At 45.3% G+C, this 18,837-nt stretch overlaps 1 protein-coding gene across 1 annotated transcript; it reads right to left on the bottom strand.

Moving 5' to 3' along the window:
* Positions 1 to 1,373: 1,373 nt before the first annotated feature.
* On the bottom strand, positions 1,374 to 17,729 carry LOC134210005 (transmembrane protein 181). The gene is made up of 5 exons (XM_062686031.1): positions 16,488 to 17,729; positions 16,147 to 16,424; positions 2,656 to 2,758; positions 2,373 to 2,597; positions 1,374 to 2,313 (listed from the first exon to the last, which is right to left on the bottom strand). The coding sequence occupies exons 1-5, from the start codon at positions 17,365 to 17,367 to the stop codon at positions 2,174 to 2,176; spliced, it is 1,626 nt and encodes a 541-aa protein (XP_062542015.1). The 5' UTR covers positions 17,368 to 17,729; the 3' UTR covers positions 1,374 to 2,173.
* Between the last annotated feature and the right edge of the window lie 1,108 nt (positions 17,730 to 18,837).

Genomic DNA, 18,837 nt, shown 5'->3' with positions numbered 1-18,837 from the left:
TTAGTGACAAGTAAATTCATTCATCGATCAGATTAGAACGAGCTCAGTGCAATTAAAATACAAACGCAATACTTATCTGCAATTCACAGAAGATGTTGGGATTGTCCTTGAAGTAATCACGATGTGAACACAGACTACCTGTATTGACGGTGGTTGTTATGAATATGAATACCACTGCTGATACTGGAACTATAAGATTTTCTTCATCACTGGTCGTCTGGAAAGAGGTAGATAAAAGAATTGGGCCGCTTTCACTCGCCAGCCCGCAAAACATTAGTAAGTAATTAATCTTACTACAAAGACAAAATACAGTTCTAATAATTCTGTCTTATTAATGGATATCACACATGCCCATCTGATACTCAACAACCAAAACATATCCTCAATACTTAATAAAACGATAACTGTATATAGTTTCTATTATTGTCCATATATACCTACTATTCAATCTAGGATTCCAAATCGGATAAATTAATTCAGTTCCTAACTAAAAGCTTATCCTCAACGATTTGGCTGTCAATAGTCTCCACAATATGAACCTTGAAGGTTATAACTTTGTTCAATCCTACATCTGTTTATATTAAAACTCAATCCTAACTGCCCCGAAACCGCTTTCAACACATAACTGCCCCGAGCACAGCCACTACATGCGACCCACAGGACCCCAATCGAGGACGGCCTACACTATACCGTTGTGAGCTTACACCCTCTCCTGGGCTGTGCGACGCTGAAAACATGCTCCTAACGTTTGATGCCTAAAAAATAAAAATAATTAAACTAATTACACTAAATCTTACACTTTGATCGAACCCGGCTGACATTCGCGTTAAACAATGTGTTCCATGAGTGCTGATCACTCATGATAACGCCCCGAATCGGCGAATAAAATGCAGTTTAACGCAGAGTTTAAACCCTCTCTTGCGCTAAGTAATGCTGAAAACCTAACTTCTAGGAATTTGATTCGTAGAAACAAATTATACTGAAATTGGTGCGTGACAAAATAGCTAATTTAGTTAAACCCTGACTACCCCACATTATACTGGCCCGTTTGGAGTCATCCAGTGGCACTTGGTCTTAGCATTCGTTTTCTTTTTAAATTCTATAACAATTGACCACGCTTACCCCCATATTAGTATTATGTAGAATGAATGCTTGACTATTACTATACTAAGTATAGTAAAAGACCGGAAGTAATAATTGGGCCAGCCACCACCCGTACCGAAACTAATCAGTTTTACTTATCGCTCACGAACTATCGGCCCGGGTCCCTTTCTTAAAATTCGGCGCTAACGAATAGTGCAGACTACAAAAATTATGGTCCTTGACCTTTCGTGTAGAGATGAAAAAAGACACATTTAGTAAAACTGGGTAACTCAAGTATAAATATTTTATTTGTCATTTCCAGTTGTTTGTCACATCGGTTATCGCTATCTTATTTTTCTTTGGGGCTTTTATGCCTATTAGTTTAGATGATGTTAATATTCCATTCATTGTTTCAATATGTTCACACACAACTTTTTTTTATTCAGCAGTTAGATACTCCACTGCTTAGCTTGTTATCTATTTAGATTGTAAATCTCTAACTATTTTAATATATGGCTATCCTGATATACGAATACAACTAACGTGGTTGGAAATGGCTTGATTTAGAATTCTCAAGATGAACATAATGTTGAGGAAAATAATCTATTTGCTTAAGTTTTACTTTGTAATTGATCTAACACGGGATTCTAACGTATAGTCTAGTATTCATTTATTTGGAATGACGCGAAAAGGTTTTTCCTTAGGACTTACAACAAAAATCTTAAACAGAACAAATACCATCTAAACACGTACTCTGTTTTATTTTATAACACTACGGCATCGAAACACCGAACTGATCCAAGAAGTGGAAAAGATATGCCTATATTTATCTCTTACCATAACGCCCCAATGCTCCGAACGGAACGGGAACGTCTTCACCGCTTTCCGGTCCCTAGTACTTACATACCTCACTCTCAAGTCCATCAATTATATATTTACTTCAGTCATAGCACACAGTTTTCTTGTTTTGTACGGACACAGTTCTAACAATCCTATCTGAGACCATTGTTATCGTACTAGTCATGATCGTCGCAGGAATCGACGACGACGACGGCACAGAAGATCCGGAAGACCCTGGGGGGAGTCGCTTCTAATCGCTATCGTAGTCGTTTCCTTTGCCATGTGCCGAGTTCAGTGGACGACGGCTCTCCTCGTCAGATCCATACACCACCTCCTCGTCTGAATCGTTGATCATCGAAAATGCCGGGTTGTCTTTTGTGATGGTGGCTTCTATAATGGGAGTTTTAGTTAGAAATCGTAAGGTTAAAGTCGACACTTTCAATTCCTACCGTGCAATGGACGCCCATTGGGGGAGTACACATAGGCCATCGTATACAAGTAGAAATTCAGCAATCCATAGAAGCACATGAATTGAGCTGAACTTTTGTACGTTGTGTTCAGCTTAGCGACGAAATTATCCTCCAGAATCCCGAACCCGAAGCGACACATGGTAACCGTAAGTGAGATGGCCAGCACAAACAGCATTAGAAGCGTGAGAAATTTGAGGCGCATGTCTGGAAATGTAGATTTTGAGTGAAATGCTACATAATCAATGAAATGGCACAAGCTTACCGAAATAGGGCATCGACCGGAGTTCGCTGTAGGCTCGTAGGATCAACAAAACCAAGTAGAGCAAGTACATGGCACCCGAAATGTAGAAGAACATTTTAAATCCCTGGAATTGAAGAAATGAAAAATCGGTATGATATTGTTAAGCTATGCTACAATTTCTAAGTTGTAATGCCGCATCGAAGTAAGTTTCTTTAAGGATTAAATCTGGAAGCTCAACGTCTATTTAAGTATTGCTCAATATCACAATGAGAACTATTTAATAATGGCGTCATGATGAAACAAAACCACTAGGACTTTTGCCTTTCTTGTATACAAAATATACGTAAAGCACAGACAAACAAACGTAACACTGATGAAATTCCCATCGTCCATACTCTAAATGGTCGTTTTAAATTAAACTGATTACTCGTTTCACACCTAGAGGCGCGCGCATAGTTTACCTTTAGATTTGACATCTCACAGTAGCGCCTTCTGTTGACATTGTCGTACTAAACAACATTTCGGGCAACATGAACGCGAGATGGTGATAAAGTAACTGGGCGATGGAGTTTTCAGGAAATTGTTCTTGTAGAGGCGATATGTTAATTAAAAGTCCGAAGACCCATAACGTTATATACCGATCAACTCAACTCGACGAATTAATGTGACGACTGTGTATGTACGTGTGCGTGTTTAACTCATTTTTCCTGGAGGAACTTCTGGAGGAGTTCCTGGAGGAACTTCTGGAGGAGTTCCTGGAGGAACTTCTGGAGGAGTTCCTGAAGGAACTTCTGGAAGAGTTCCTGAAGGAACTTCTGGAAGAGTTCCTGAAAGAACTTCTGGAAGAGTTCCTGGAGGAACTTCTGGAAGAGTTCCTGGAGGAACTTCTGGAGGAGTTCCTGGAGGAACTTCTGGAGGAGTTCCTGGAGGAACTTCTGGAGGAGTTCCTGGAGGAACTTCTGGAGGAGTTCCTGTAGGAACTTCTGGAGGAGTTCCTGGAGGAACTTCTGGAGGAGTTCCTGGAGGAACTTCTGGAGGAGTTCCTGAAGGAACTTCTGGAAGAGTTCCTGGAGGAACTTCTGGAAGAGTTCCTGGAGGAACTTCTGGAAGAGTTCCTGGAGGAACTTCTGGAAGAGTTCCTGGAGGAACTTCTGGAAGAGTTCCTGGAGGAACTTCTGGAAGAGTTCCTGGAGGAACTTCTGGAAGAGTTCCTGGAGGAACTTCTGGAAGAGTCCCTGGAGGAACTTCTGGAGGAGTTCCAGGAGGAACTTCTGGAGGAACTTCTGGAGGAGTTCCTGGAGGAACTTCTAAATGAGCTCCAGGAGGAACATCTGGAGGAGTTCCAGGAGGAACTTGCGAAAGAGTTCCTGGAGGAACTTCTGGAGGAGTTCCTGGAGGAACTTCTGGAGGAGTTCCTGAAGGAACTTCTGGAGGAGTTCCTGGAGGAACTTCTGGAGGAGTTCCTGGAGGAACTTCTGGAGGAGTTCCTGGAGGAACTTCTGGAGGAGTTCCTGGAGGAACTTCTGGAGGAGTTCCTGGAGGAACTTCTGGAGGAGTTCCTGGAGGAACTTCTGGAGGAGTTCCTGGAGGAACTTTTGGAGGAGTTCCAGGAAGAATTTTCTGGAGGAGTTCCAGGAGGAACTTCTGGAGGAGTTCCAGGAGGAACTTCTGGAGGAGTTCCAGGAGGAACTTCTGGAGGAGTTCCAGGAGGAACTTCTGGAGGAGTTCCTGGAGGAACTTCTGGAAGAGTTCCTGGAGGAACTTCTGGAGGATTTCCTGGAGGAACTTCTGAAGGAGTTCCTGGAGGAACTTCTGGTGGAATTCCTGGAGAAATTTCTGGAGGAGTTCCTGGAGGAACTTCTGGAGGAGTTCCAGGAGGAACTTCTGGAAGAGTTCCTGGAGGAACTTCTGGAGGAGTTCCTGGAGGAACTTCTGGAGGAGTTCCTGGAGGAACTTCTGGAGGAGTTCCTGGAGGAACTTCTGGAGGAGTTCCTGGAGGAACTTCTGGAGGAGTTCCTGGAGGAACTTCTGGAGGAGTTCCTGGATGAACTTCTGGAGGATTTCCTTGAGGAACTTCTGGAAAATTTTATGGAGGAACTTCTGGAGGAACTTCTGGAGGAGTTCCTGGGGGAGCTTCTGGAGGAGTTCCTGGAGGAACTTCTGGAGGAATTCCTGGAGGAACATCTGGAAGAGTTCCAGGAGGAAGATCTGGAGGAGTTCCTGGAGGAACTTCTGGAAGAGTTCCTGGAGGAACTTCTGGAGGAGTTCCTGGAGGAACTTCTGGAGGAGTTCCTGGAGAAACTTCTGGAGGAGTTGCTAGAGACACTACCGGAGGAGTTCCTGGAGGATCTTCTGAAGGAGTTCCTGGAGCACCTTCAGGAATAGTTCCTGGAGGAGCTTCTGGAGGAGTTCCTGGAGGAACTTCTGGAGGATTTCCTGGAGGATCTTCTGGAGAAGTTCCTGGAGGAACTTCCGGAGGAGTTCCTGGAGGAACTTCTGGAGGGTTCCTGGAGGAACTTCTGGAGTAGTTCCTGGAGGAACTTCTGGAGGAGTTCCTGGAGGAACTTCTGGAGGAGTTTCTGGAGGAACTTCTAGAGGAGTTTCTGGAGGAACTTCTGGAGGAGTTCCTGGAGGAACTTCTGGAGGAGTTCCTGGAGGAACTTCTGGAGGAACTTCTGGAGGAGTTCCTGGAGGAACTTCTGGAGGAGTTCCTGGAGGAACTTCTGGAGGAGTTCCTGGAGGATTTTCTGGAGGAGTTCCTGGAGGAACTTCTGGAGGAGTTCCTGGAGGAACTTCTGGAGGAGTTCCTGGAGGAACTTCTGGAGGAGTTCCTGGAGGAACTTCTGGAGGAGTTCCTGGATGAACTTCTGGAGGAGTTCCTGGAGGAACTTCTGGAGGAGTTCCTGGAGGAACTTCTGGAGGAGTTCCTGGAGGAACTTCAGGAGGAGTTCCTGGAGGAACTTCTGGAGGAGTTCCTGGAGGAACTACTGGAGGAGCTCCTGGAGGATCTTCTGGAGGAGTTCCAGGAGGAACTTCTGGAGGAGTTCCAGGAGGAACTTCTGGAGGAGTTCCTGGAGGAACTTCTGGAGGAGTTCCTGGAGGAACTTCTGGAGGAGTTCCTGGAGGAACTTCTGGAGGAGTTCCTGGAGGAACTTCTGGAGGAGTTCCTGGAGGAACTTCTGGAGGAGTTCCTGGAGGAACTTCTGGAGGAGTTCCTGGAGGAACTTCTGGAGGAGTTCCTGAAGGAACTTCTGGAAGAGTTCCTGGAGGAACTTCTGGAAGAGTTCCTGGAGGAACTTCTGGAAGAGTTCCTGGAGGAACTTCTGGAAGAGTTCCTGGAGGAACTTCTGGAAGAGTTCCTGGAGGAACTTCTGGAAGAGTTCCTGGAGGAACTTCTGGAGGAGTTCCTGGAGGAACTTCTGGAGGAGTTCCTGGAGGAACTTCTGGAGGTGTTCCAGGGGGAGCTTCTGGAGGAACTTCCGGAGGAGTTCCTGGAGGAACTGCTAAAAGAGAACCAGGAGGAAGACCTGAAGGAGTCCGTGGAGGAACTTCTGAAAGAGTTCCTGGAGGAACTTCTGGAGGAGTTCCTGGAGGAACTTCTGGAGGAGTTCCTGGAGGAACTTCTGGAGGAGTTCCTGGAGGAACTTCTGGAGGAGTTCCTGGAGGAACTTCTGGAGGAGTTCCTGGAGGAACTTCTGGAGGAGTTCCTGGAGGAACTTCTGGAGGAGTTCCTGGAGGAACTTCTGGAGGAGTTCCTGGAGGAACTTCTGGAGGAGTTCCTGGAGGAGTTCCTGGAGGAACTTCTGGAGGAGTTCCTGGAGGAACTTCTGGAGGAGTTCCTGGAGGAACATCTGGAGGAGTTTGTGGAGGAACTTCCTGGATGAACTTCTGGAGGATTTCCTTGAGGAACTTCTGAAAAATTTCCTGGAGGAACTTCTGGAAAATTTCATGGAGGAACTTCTGGAGGAGTTCCTGGAGGAACTTCTGGAGGCACTTCTGGAGGAACTTCTGGAGGAGTTCCTGAAGGAACTTCAGCAGGAGTTCCTGGAGGAACTTCTGGAGAAGTTCCTGGAGGAAGTTCTGGAGGAGTTCCTGGAGGAACTTCTGGAGGAATTCCTGGAGGAACTTCTGGAGGAAGTTCTGGAGGAGTTCCTGGAGGAACTTCTGGAGGAGTTCCTGGAGGAACTTCTGGAGGAGTTCCTGGAGGAACTTCTGGAGGAGTTCCTGGAGGAACTTCTGGAGGAGTTCCTGGAGGAACTTCTGGAGGAGTTCCAGGAGGAACTTCTGGAGGAGTTCCAGGAGGAACTTCTGGAGGAGTTCCAGGAGGAACTTCTGGAGGAGTTCCAGGAGGAACTTCTGGAGGAGTTCCAGGAGGAACTTCTGGACGAGTTCCAGGAGGAACTTCTGGAGGAGTTTCTGGAGGAACTTCTGTAGGAGTTCCTGGAGGAATTTCTGGAGGAGTTCCTGAAGGAACTTCTGGAGGAGTTCCTGAAGGAACTTCTGGAGGACTTCCTGAAGGAACTTCTGGAGGAGTTTCTGGAGGAACTTCTGGAGAAGTTCCCGGAGGAACTTCTGGAGGAGTTCCTGGAGGAACTTCTGGAGAAGTTCCAGGAGGAACTTCTGGAGAAGTTCCAGGAGGAACTTCTGGAGAAGTTCCAGGAGGAACTTCTGGAGGAGTTCCTGGAGGAACTTCTGGAGGAGTTCCTGGAGGAACTTCTGGAGGAGTTCCTGGAGGAACTTCTGGAGGAGTTTCTGGAGGAACTTCTGGAGGAGTTCCTGGAGGAACTTCTGGAGGAGTTCCTGGAGGAACTTCTGGAGGAGTTCCTGGAGGAACTTCTGGAGGAACTTCTGGAGGAGTTCCTGGAGGAACTTCTGGAGGAGTTCCTGGAGGAACTTCTGGAGGAGTTCCTGGAGGAACTTCTGGAGGAGTTCCTGGAGGAACTTCTGGAGGAGTTCCTGGAGGAACTTCTGGAGGAGTTCCTGGAGGAACTTCTGGAGGAGTTCCTGGAGGAACTTCTGGAGGAGTTCCTGGAGGAACTTCAGGAGGAGTTCCTGGAGGAACTTCAGGAGGAGTTCCTGGAGGAACTTCAGGAGGAGTTCCTGGAGGAACTTCTGAAGGAGTTCCTGGAGGAACTTTTGGAGGAGTTCCTGGAGGAACTTCTGGAGGAACTTCTGTAGCAGTTCTTGGAGGAATTTCTGGACGAGTTCCTGGAGGAATTTCTGGAGGAGTTCCTGAAGGAACTTCTGGAAGAGTTCCTGGAGAAACTTCTGGAAGAGTCCCTGTGAGGAACTTCTGAAGGAGTTCCTGGAGGAACTTCTGAAGGAGTTCCTGGAGGAACTTCTGAAGGAGTTCCTGGAGGAACTCCGGAGAAGTTTTTCTGGAGGAGTTCCTGGAGGAACTTCTGGAGGAGTTCCTGGAGGAACTTCTGGAGGAGTTCCTGGAGGAACTTCTGGAGGAGTTCCTGGAGGAACTTCTGGAGGAGTTCCTGGAGGAACTTCTGGAGGAGTTCCTGGAGGAACTTCTGGAGGAGTTCCTGGAGGAACTTCTGGAGGAGCTCCTGGAGGAACTTCTGGAGGAGTTCCTGGAGGAACTTCTGGAGGAGTTCCTGGAGGAACTTCTGGAGGAGTTCCTGGAGGAACTTCTGGAGGAGTTCCTGGAGGAACTTCTGGAGGAGCTCCTGGAGGAACTTCTGGAGGATTTCCTGTAAGAAATTCTGGAAAATTTCCTGGAGGAACTTCTGGAAAATTTTCTGGAGGAACTTCTGGAGGAGTTCCTGGAGGAACTTCTGGGGGAGTTCCTGGAGGAACTTCTGGAGGAGTTCCTGGAGGAACTTCTGGAGGAGTTCCTGGAGGAACTTCTGGAGGAGTTCCTGGAGGAACTTCTGTAGGAGTTCCTGGAGGAACTTCTGGAGGAGTTCCTGGAGGAACTTCTGAAGGAGTTCCTGGAGGAACTTTTTGAGAAGTTCCTGGAGGAACTTCTGGAGGAGTTCCTGGAGGAACTTCTGGAGGAGTTCCTGGAGGAACTTCTGGAGGAGTTCCTGGAGGAACTTCTGGAGGAGTTCCTGGAGGAACTTCTGGAGGAGTTCCTGGAGGAACTTCTGGAGGAGTTCCTGGAGGAACTTCTGGAAGAGTTCCTGGAGGAACTTCTGGAGGAGTTCCTGGAGGAACTTCTGGAGGAATTCCTGGAGGAACTTCTGGAGGAGTTCCTGGAGGAACTTCTGGAGGAGTTCCTGGAGGAACTTCTGGAGGAGTTCCTGGAGGAACTTCTGGAGGAGTTCCTGGAGGAACTTCTGTAGGAGTTCCTGGAGGAACTTCTGGAGGAGTTCCAGGAGGAACTTCTGGAGGATTTCCAGGAGGAACTTGTGGAGGAGTTCCTGGAGGAATTTCTGGAGGAGTTCATGAAGGAACTTCTGAAGGAGTTCCTAGAGGAACTTCTGAAGGAGCTCCTGGAGAAACTTCTGAAGGAGTTCCTGGAGGAACTTCTGAAGGAGTTCCTGGAGGAACTTCTGAAGGAGTTCCTGGAGGAACTTCTGAAGGAGTTCCTGGAGGAACTTCTGAAGGAGTTCCTGGAGGAACTTCTGAAGGAGTTCCTGGAGGAACTTCTGGAGGAACTCCTTGAGGAACGTCCGGAGGAATTCCTGGAGGTACTTCCGGAGGAATTCCTTGTGGAACTTCCAGAGGAATTCCTTGAGGAACTTCCGGAGGAATTCCTTGAGGAACTTCCGGAGGAATTTCTTGAGGAACTTCCGGAGGAATTCCTTGAGGAACTTCCGGAGGAATTTCTTGAGGAACTTCCGGAGGAATTTCTTGAGGAACTTCCGGAGGAATTTCTTGAGGAACTTCCGGAGGAATTTCTTGAGGAACTTTCGGAGGAATTCCTTGAGGAACTTTCGGAGGAATTCCTTGAGGAACTTCCGGAGGAATTCCTTGAGGAACTTCTGGAGGAATTCCTTGATGAACTTTCGGAGGAATTCCTTGAGGAACTTCCGGAGGAATTCCTTGAGGAACTTCCGGAGGAATTCCTGGAGGAACTTCCGGAGGAATTCCTGGAGGAACTTCCGGAGAAATTCCTGGAGGAACTTCTGGAGAAATTCCTTGAGGAACTTCTGGAGCAATTCCTTGAGGAATCTCCGAAGGAATTCCTGGAGGACCTTCCGGAGGAACTTCTGGAGGAATTCCTTGAGGAACTTCCTGAGGAATTTCTTGAGGAACTTCCGGAGAAATTCCTGGAGGAACTTCTGGAGGATTTCCTTGAGGAACTTCCGGAGGAATTCCTGGAGGACCTTCAGAGGAATTCCTTGAGGAACTTCCGGAGGAATTCCTGGAGGAACTTCTGGAGCAATTCCGTGAGGATCTTCCGGAGGAATTCCTGGAGGACCTTCAGAGGAATTCCTTGAGGAACTTCCGGAGGAATTCCTTGAGGAACTTCCGGAGGAATTCCTTGAGGAACTTCCGGAGGAATTCCTTGAGGAACTTCCGGAGGAATTTCTTGAGGAACTTCCGGAGGAATTCCTTGAGGAACTTCCGGAGGAATTCCTTGAGGAACTTCCGGAGGAATTCCTTGAGGAACTTCCGGATGAATTCCTTGAAGAACTTCAGGAGGAATTTCTTGAGGAACTTCCGGAGGAATTCCTTGAGGAACTTCCGGAGGAATTCCTTCAGGAACTTCCGGAGGAATTTCTTGAGGAACTTCCGGAGGAATTCCTTGAGGAACTTCCGGAGGCATTCCTTGAGGAACTTGCGGAGGAATTCCTGGAGGAACTTCTGGAGGAATTCCTTGAGGAACTTCTGGAGCAATTCCTTGAGGAACTTCCGGAGGAATTCCTTGAGGAACTTCCGGAGGCATTCCTTGAGGAACTTCCGGAGGAATTCCTGGAGGAACTTCCGGAGGAATTCCTTGAGGAACTTCCGGAGGAATTTCTTGAGGTACTTCCGAAGGAATTCTTGGAGGAACTTCCGGAGGAATTCCTTGAGGAACTTCCGGAGGAATTTCTTGAGGTACTTCCGAAGGAATTCTTTGAGGAACTTCCGGAGGAATTCCTTGAGAAACTTGCGGAGGAATTCCTGGAGGAACTTCTGGAGGAATTCCTTGAGGAACTTCTGGAGCAATTCCTTGAGGAACTTCCGGAGGAATTCCTGGAGGACCTTCAGAGGAATTCCTTGAGGAACTTCCGGAGGAATTCCTTGAGCAACTTCCGGAGGCATTCCTTGAGGATCTTCCGGAGGAATTCTTTAAGGAACGTCCGGAGGAATTCCTTGAGGAACTTCCGGAGGAATTTCTTGAGGAACTTCCGGAGGAATTCCTTGAGGAACTTCCGGAGGCATTCCTTGAGGAACTTGCGGAGGAATTCCTGGAGGAATTCCTTGAGAAACTTCTGGAGCAATTTCTTGAGGAACTTCCGGAGAAATTCCTGGAGGACCTTCAGAGGAATTCCTTGAGGAACTTCCGGAGGAATTCCTGGAGGACCTTCAGAGGAATTCCTTGAGGAACTTCCGGAGGAATTCCTTGAGGAACTTCCGGAGGCATTCCTTGAGGAACTTCCGGAGGAATTCCTTGAGGAACTTCCGGAGGAATTTCTTGAGGAACTTCCGGAGAAATTCCTGGAGGAACTTCTGGAGGATTTCCTTGAGGAACTTCCAGAGGAATTCCTGGAGGACTTCCAGAGGAACTCATTGAGGAACTTCCGGAGGAATTCCTGGAGGAACTTCTGGAGCAATTCCTTGAGAATCTTCCGGAGGAATTCCTGGAGGACCTTCAGAGGAATTCCTTGAGGAACTTCCGGAGGAATTCCTTGAGGAACTTCCGGAGGAATTCCTTGAGGAACTTCCGGAGGAATTCCTGGAGGAACTTCCGGAGGAATTTCTTGAGGAACTTCCGGAGGAATTCCTTGAGGAACGTCCGGAGGAATTTCTTGAGGAACTTCCGGAGGAATTCCTCGAGGAACTTCCGGATGAATTCCTTAAAGAACTTCATGAGGAATTTCTTGAGGAACTTCCGGAGGAATTCCTTGAGGAACTTCCGGAGGAATTTCTTGAGGAACTTCCGGAGGAATTTCTTGAGGAACTTCCGGAGGAATTCCTTGAGGAACTTCCGGAGGCATTCCTTGAGGAACTTGCGGAGGAATTCCTGGAAAAACTTCTGGAGGAATTCCTTGAGAAACTTCCGGAGGAATTCCTGGAGGACCTTCAGAGGAATTCCTTGAGGAACTTCCGGAGGCATTCCTTGAGGAACTTCCGGAGGAATTCCTGGAGGAACTTCCGGAGGAATTCCTTGAGGAACTTCCGGAGGAATTTCTTGAGGAACTTCTGGAGGAATTCCTTGAGGAACGTCCGGAGGAATTCCTTGAGGAACTTCCGGAGGAATTTCTTGAGGAACATCCGGAGGAATTCCTGAAGGAACTTCCGGAGAAATTCCTGGAACTTCTGGAGGAATTCCTTGAGGAACTTCTGGAGGAATTCCTTGAGGAACTTCTGGAGCAATTCCTTGAGGAACTTCCGGAGGAATTCCTGGAGGAACTTCAGAGGAATTCCTTGAGGAACTTCCGGAGGAATTCCTTGAGGAACTTTCGGAGGCATTCCTTGAGGAACTTCCGGAGGAATTCCTGGAGGAACTTCCGGAGGAATTCCTTGAGGAACTTCCGGAGGAATTTCTTGAGGTACTTCCGAAGGAATTCTTTGAGGAACTTCCGGAGGAATTCCTTGAGGAACTTGCGGAGGAATTCCTTGAGAAACTTCTGGAGCAATTTCTTGAGGAACTTCCGGAGAAATTCCTGGAGGACCTTCAGAGGAATTCCTTGAGGAACTTCCGGAGGAATTCCTGGAGGACCTTCAGAGGAATTCCTTGAGCAACTTCCGGAGGCATTCCTTGAGGAACTTCCGGAGGAATTCCTTGAGGAACTTCCGGAGGAATTCCTGGAGGAACTTCCGGAGGAATTCCTTGAGGAACGTCCGGAGGAATTTCTTGAGGAACTTCCGGAGGAATTCCTTGAGGAACTTCCGGAGAAATTCCTGGAGGAACTTCTGGAGGAATTCCTTGAGGAACTTCTGGAGGAATTCCTTGAGGAACTTCCGGAGGAATTCCTTGAGGAACTTCCGGAGGAATTCCTTGAGGAACTTCCGGAGGAATTCCTTGAGGAACTTCCGGATTAATTCCTTGAGGAACTTCCGGAGGAATTCCTTGAGGAACTTTTGGAGGAATTCCTTCCGGAGAAATTCCTGGAGGAACTTCTAGAGGAATTCTTTGAGGAACTCCCGGAGGAATTCCTGGAGGACCTTTAGAGGAATTCTTTGAGGAACTTCCGGAGGAATTCCTTGAGGAACTACCGGAGGAATTCCTTGAGGAACTTCCGGAGGCATTCCTTGAGGAACTTGCGGAGGAATTCCTGGAGGAACTTCTGGAGCAATTCCTTGAGAATCTTCCGGAGGAATTCCTGGAGGACCTTCAGAGGAATTCCTTGAGGAACTTCCGGAGGAATTCCTTGAGGAACTTCCGGAGGAATTCCTGGAGGAACTTCCGGAGGAATTCCTGGAGGAACTTCCGGAGAAATTCCTGGAGGAACTTCTGGAGGAATTCCTTGAGGAAATTCTGGAGGAATTCCTTGAGGAACTTCCGGAGGAATCCCTGGAGGACCTTCAGAGGAATTCCTTGAGGAACTTCCGGAGGCATTCCGTGAGGAACTTCCGGAGGAATTCCTGGAGGAACTTCCGGAGGAATTCCTTGAGGAACTTCTGGAGGAATTCCTTGAGGAACTTCCGGAGAAATTCCTTGAGGAACTTCCGAAGGAATTCCTTGAGGAACTTCCGAAGGAATTCCTTGTGGAACTTCCGGAGGAACTCCTGGAGGAACTTCGCCACGCCGCCGTCGCTGACTGAAAATGGTCTATCACGTCGCCGCCGATAACATTTCAATATGCGCACAGCTCTAGCACCCATATGCTCGATTTTTCAAATGTCCTCATTGGATCATCAACTGGAACGATTCCATGTTTCCAGGAATTCCAGGATTCCAACAAACACACTGAATGAGTTCCAATCCCTTATTCATAAAAAATCACAAATGTCCGAAAATCACGAAATTGCGTAAATTTCCCACCGAAAAAAACCCCGAATTTTATGCCGTCGAACGACACCAATGTGATCAAATCCGTAAATGTCCTCATCCCAACTAACATTTTTGGTGCTAAAAGCTTCAACTTCTAGCCTTTGGCTGTATAATATTTGAATAAAAGCAGCCAATGCTGAATAAAAGAAAAGCCTCCGCAAATAATCCCTTAAACTTCAACTCGACTATTACCCAAATATCTATCAGCTAGTCAGTGTGCCGAATATATTTAATCTTTTATCGTTTATGCAGCTTTCATATAGTCGTAAAACAGCTCTGTCTGATTTAGCAACAAAGCTCATCGGTTAAGAGCTCATGTATGTAACTGAGTTGCTTGTTAGCAACTTCCCATATTACGGTGAGTAGCATTCACAATGAAAACGTTTTTGCGGTTGTTATAGCACTAACAATATAGCGTAATGGCGCTATAAATGAACTAACGAAGCTTTTAGGCAACTTCTGTACCTTTGAAGATTACACAACGTTTAAGTAAACCTATTACTGCTTCTTTTAATAGCATATCAGTATGGAACGTCAAAACCGCTATGTTTACATTTGATTTTTGTTGCCGGAGCTGTGTATGAGCTATTGATTTCTGTAATGCAGCTACAAAGATATTCACCTGCTCTTATAGCAACTGACAAAGCGCTGTCATTAATGCTAGCAGATAGCGTAAGAAAACAAGCCATTTAGAAGCGATATTTCTGTTGACGGCTACTGTTAAACGATTAGCAGCAAAGTAGCATATATACAGGTCGAGAAAATGTTGCCTAAAAACAATTTCAGCGATTGATGATGGATAAAAGTTAGCCAACAGAACATGCTGATAGATGTTTGAATAATGGTTGAAATTATGCTGAAAGCATAATTTTAAGCTTATGTGCTGAAAGCAGCATGTAGGCCTCTTTCTAGCGTTTATACAGCATGAATCTGAAAATAGCGCCAGTAAAACAACCTATAGGGTATGCGAAGAAGCACATCCATAATTTTCTTTGTTATTTACATATGTCAAAGTGACGGTGATGACAGAGCAGCGGCCATTGAATCAGGAGATCAGGAGTTCGAATCTAGGTAGGAACAAAATTGATATTTGTGTTTTCACAAAAAAAACATTGAATAAACTCCCCAAATTTACTCTCCTCTCAAATAATATTTAATCAAATTGAATTCAGTGGCTGTATAAAACTTATTTAACAGATTCAAAAAATCTGAATAAGCGCCATTGAAGCAAATTATATTACTAAATGGTTTAGTAAAGATTGAGAAAAAACTGTGTAACATGCTGTAAAGTAGTTGTGCAGACACGTCAAAAACAGCTGAATAGATTCGCCAGATTTGCTGGTAAAAGCATTGAATAGAAGTTCTTGATCATATGTATAGCACACATATTCAGCTTAAAGCCGTATAGACGAGTTGAAATAACATTTACATTGACATTAAATGTTAGTTGGGATTGGGTTCCACCGGAACCGGCTCCAGGTTGGCCACCTGAAGGTGGTTAAATACACTTTAAAGTATAATGCATGAGCTCCTTTTGCTTTTGTGAGTGAATTCAAGTCATTTGGGTATTTAAACGGTTCCAATCTATCCATTTCGGAAGTGTCCACTTTATAGGTCCCTACCGGAACCGATATCAAGCAGCCATGCATCCGGAGCCAATTGCTGGGTCCTAGAAATCTCAAATATAACATATGATTGCATTTCGATTCACCATTCATAGATTTTTCAATCCAGAACCATTACGAAAATTCACGTCCTCAAGCCATTTCCATATAAAGTGGATCCACTTATAAACAGAAAATCAAAACTTTGTCTTAAGAACAAATTTTTGATTTACAAAAAAAATTAGGACATCAATGTTGTATGCTGTGCCAATATGGACTTTTGCTGCATTTACCAGATAGAAGGCCCTTCAGAGGATTCAGAATAAAATTTTGAAAATGATTTTGAAGTTGCCTCCATGGTATAGTACCACTGAACTTCATAGAATTTCCAATTTTAGACAAAATCCTTAGTTTTAATTAGCTTAGTTTTTTCACCTAATTAAAACTAAGGATACAAGGAGCTGATTTTTGTCTAAAATTGGAAATTCTATGAAGTTCAGTGGTATTAACTAAGCTAATTAGTTTAGTTTAAGTTAAAAACATGAAAATTCTTACATGATTCAATTCAGCCAGAGGAAAAATCTTAACTGCCAAAGGCAAATGAAATGTATTAATAACGGTACTAAAAATGTATCATATCAAATAAGGATGATAGTGTTAAGAGAACACGGAACAAGTAGACCTAGGTGTTTTGGACAACTAATAGAAATAGTTTAAAAATTCCGTTTGTTGTTGACAGGTCCCTATTCTTAATTATGAGTCATGGAGCATATAAATTGAACTTAAAACCAATTTCAGCATACTCACGTTATAGTTTCCAGTATCCACAAAATGGCTATACGTTGGATCCTTCATCTCGTTGCATTTTTCCCAAGTAGCCAACACAACGGCACACAACCATATGGGCATAATTACTATCAGCTTCGGCACGTAGAATGTGAGCAGTTTCCTTTCATTTTGCCGCAGACCGTGGTAAATGCACAACCAAAATAGGAGCAATGCACACAGGAAGGTAGCTTGTAGGATAGCGTCCAACATTCCCGGTATCCAGCTACCCATCAGAAATATCAAGGGGAATAGTGGGTCTGCAAAAGATTGTAGAATCAGATAATTGGTTTGGTAAGTGGGGCAGATTCAGGATATATTACTATTATAGAGCACCAACAGCGGCAACAAAACAGACATCCACTTCTGCTCTATTGACCAATCGTAGATAGGATACTTCCGAAGCGTGTGTGCGAACCAGCATGTGACGATAAACGTGAACAGCAAAAATATGAATCGAAACCATATCTCAATCTGGGTGAATGCAGGATTATAGGTTTTGAAGTAGAATAGCACACTGTTTATGTTGTATCGATGATGAAATCCTTCCAACCCATAGAACCGCACCGTCAGGATGTAATGGGCATAATCCAAAAAGCCCAGATGCATCACGATGAATTCCTCACATGAGTCACGTGAGCAGGTCAGATGGCGCGTCCGATTTTTGCTCTGATCCACACTCAACACTGTAACCGGTTTGTGCTCAACCGTGAGACCATCGATCCCAACACTAACATGGAAACTTTTGTCGAATATCTCATCATCGGTGTTGTCCGTTTCGATGTTCGCAATTAACCACAGCTGCTGCGAATAAGTGGTCATCAATGGAGTTCGCATCACGAATGGCCCGGTGGCCAAGTAGTCCGCATTAGAACCGCTGGAGTTCGGCATCAGTGAACTCCCGGTCACCATGGTGGTCAACGTAATAGGCGGACCAGCCAAACCGATGAAAATTCCCAACCCGAAACAAGCGAAAAACGCTAGAAAAACCACTACGAACTCTCGCTTGTTCATCGAATACAGACGCATATGGACGGACCGTTCACAGCGATCGTGATGGTAGGCAGGGGCGATGTACTTGTTAAACTCGCTGAACAAATCACTGAACTGTGAGAGGGAGTTCCGCAATCTCAGGAACATTCCACCGGGGGTCACGTACGAGTAACCCAGACCGGAGGTATCCTGAGGCGGTTTGTTTGCCATATTTTTATAATTTGCGACTATATGAACACTTGAATCAATCACTCTTCACATAAGATTTTCACCGGAGGCCATTTTTTCCACAGCGAATGGTGAATAGTAGAAGCAATAAAAGTACACGGGACTGCGATCTACGCCTTCATTCACACAGATGTTATTTGGTCAGAACTTCCAGCAACATTAACCCGTAATCGGTTGAATCGATTTTAAACCAATCAATCAATTGAACACCTCCCCATCAATCAGGGAAAAACTGGAAACGAGTTGAATCTGGTTCGTGCTTCGGAAAAGTCTCTATTATTCTGTCAAAACAAAGTGTTCGATTTCCACTGTGGGGGAAATCTCGGTCCGATGTTTTCCCTAATAGAGAAATGAAGCGCAGGCGCGCACGTGCCACTCCAGTCCACCGACAAACGACAGCCTGCATGTTTGTATTCCTTTGCATCTATTGAGTGGTCGGTAGGTCGGTTTGTCACATGGTCTGGCCTCTCACCACGTGCAGTTGCATTACGGAACTCATTCGTTACAATTGGCAGCTTGGTGTCGTGTTACAATCCTAACGATTTGAATCAATTAACTTACCCATCAGTTCATTCAAAGTTAATTGCCTTGCCTATGTTCCGGGTATTAAGCCACTCGGAGTGGAAATTAATTATTATGTCTGAAACTCGATTTATGCATGCATATGCACAACATGTGATAGATTTAGTTCGGAAAAGGTAGGAGCCAGACAATACTCTAAAGACTCATCCTACTTGGTCGGCATTGTACAAAATACACTGGCCGGCATAATAAAGTGCCCACTTGCCGTTTTTCATACAAAATGGTCAACTTTGGAGCTCTAGATCTCAGGTTCCCGTGAACCGATTTGGCTGAAAATTTTACCAGAGCTCAGATATAACTTGAATTTTAACATATCTAAGTTTCGACCATATTGATTCACAGGTTAAAAATTATTGCGGTATTACCAAAGTGAATTTTTGGCAAAAATTTATTTTTAAATATCTTGAATTCTATAGGTTGTAGACTGATGACATATTCAGCAAAAACGCGTATTTTGCCAATACAAAAAGTTTGCTATATATACCTGTACACTTAGAGATGTAGTTTTCGAGGTATTTGAAAAACAATTTTTGCCAAAAAATTCACGTTGGTATTACCGCAATAATTTTTAACCCTGTGAGTCAATATGCTCGAAACATAGATATGTTAAAATTCAAGTTATATCTGAGCTCTGGTAAAATTTTCAGCCAAATCGGTTCACGGGAACCCAAGATCTAGAGCTCCAAAGTTGACCATTTTGTATGAAAAACGGCAAGTGGGCACTTTATTATGCCGGCCAGTGTACATATGAGAGAGTTAGTTCTGAAAATGTATTGCAAGAGTTCGACTACGTGCCTGGTGCTGGAATTTTGGTTTCATCAATACTCGCTAAACTGCGGAGAACAACGGAGGTTCATCGTAGCATAGTAG

This window comes from Armigeres subalbatus, chromosome 1 (assembly GCF_024139115.2).
Source record: "Armigeres subalbatus isolate Guangzhou_Male chromosome 1, GZ_Asu_2, whole genome shotgun sequence".
Taxonomy (NCBI): domain Eukaryota; kingdom Metazoa; phylum Arthropoda; class Insecta; order Diptera; family Culicidae; genus Armigeres; species Armigeres subalbatus.
Note: the sequence above shows the minus strand (reverse complement) of the source record. Positions and strands in the feature narration are given on the sequence as shown.

Coding starts and splice junctions, on each gene's coding strand:
- LOC134210005 (XM_062686031.1), bottom strand. CDS start 17,367: ATGGCAAACAAACCGCCTCAGGATACCTCCGGTCTGGGTTACTCGTAC. Junction 2,598..2,655: donor CCGGTCGATGCCCTATTTCG/GTAAGCTTGTGC, acceptor CTACATTTCCAG/ACATGCGCCTCAAATTTCTC. Junction 2,314..2,372: donor CAATGGGCGTCCATTGCACG/GTAGGAATTGAA, acceptor CTCCCATTATAG/AAGCCACCATCACAAAAGAC.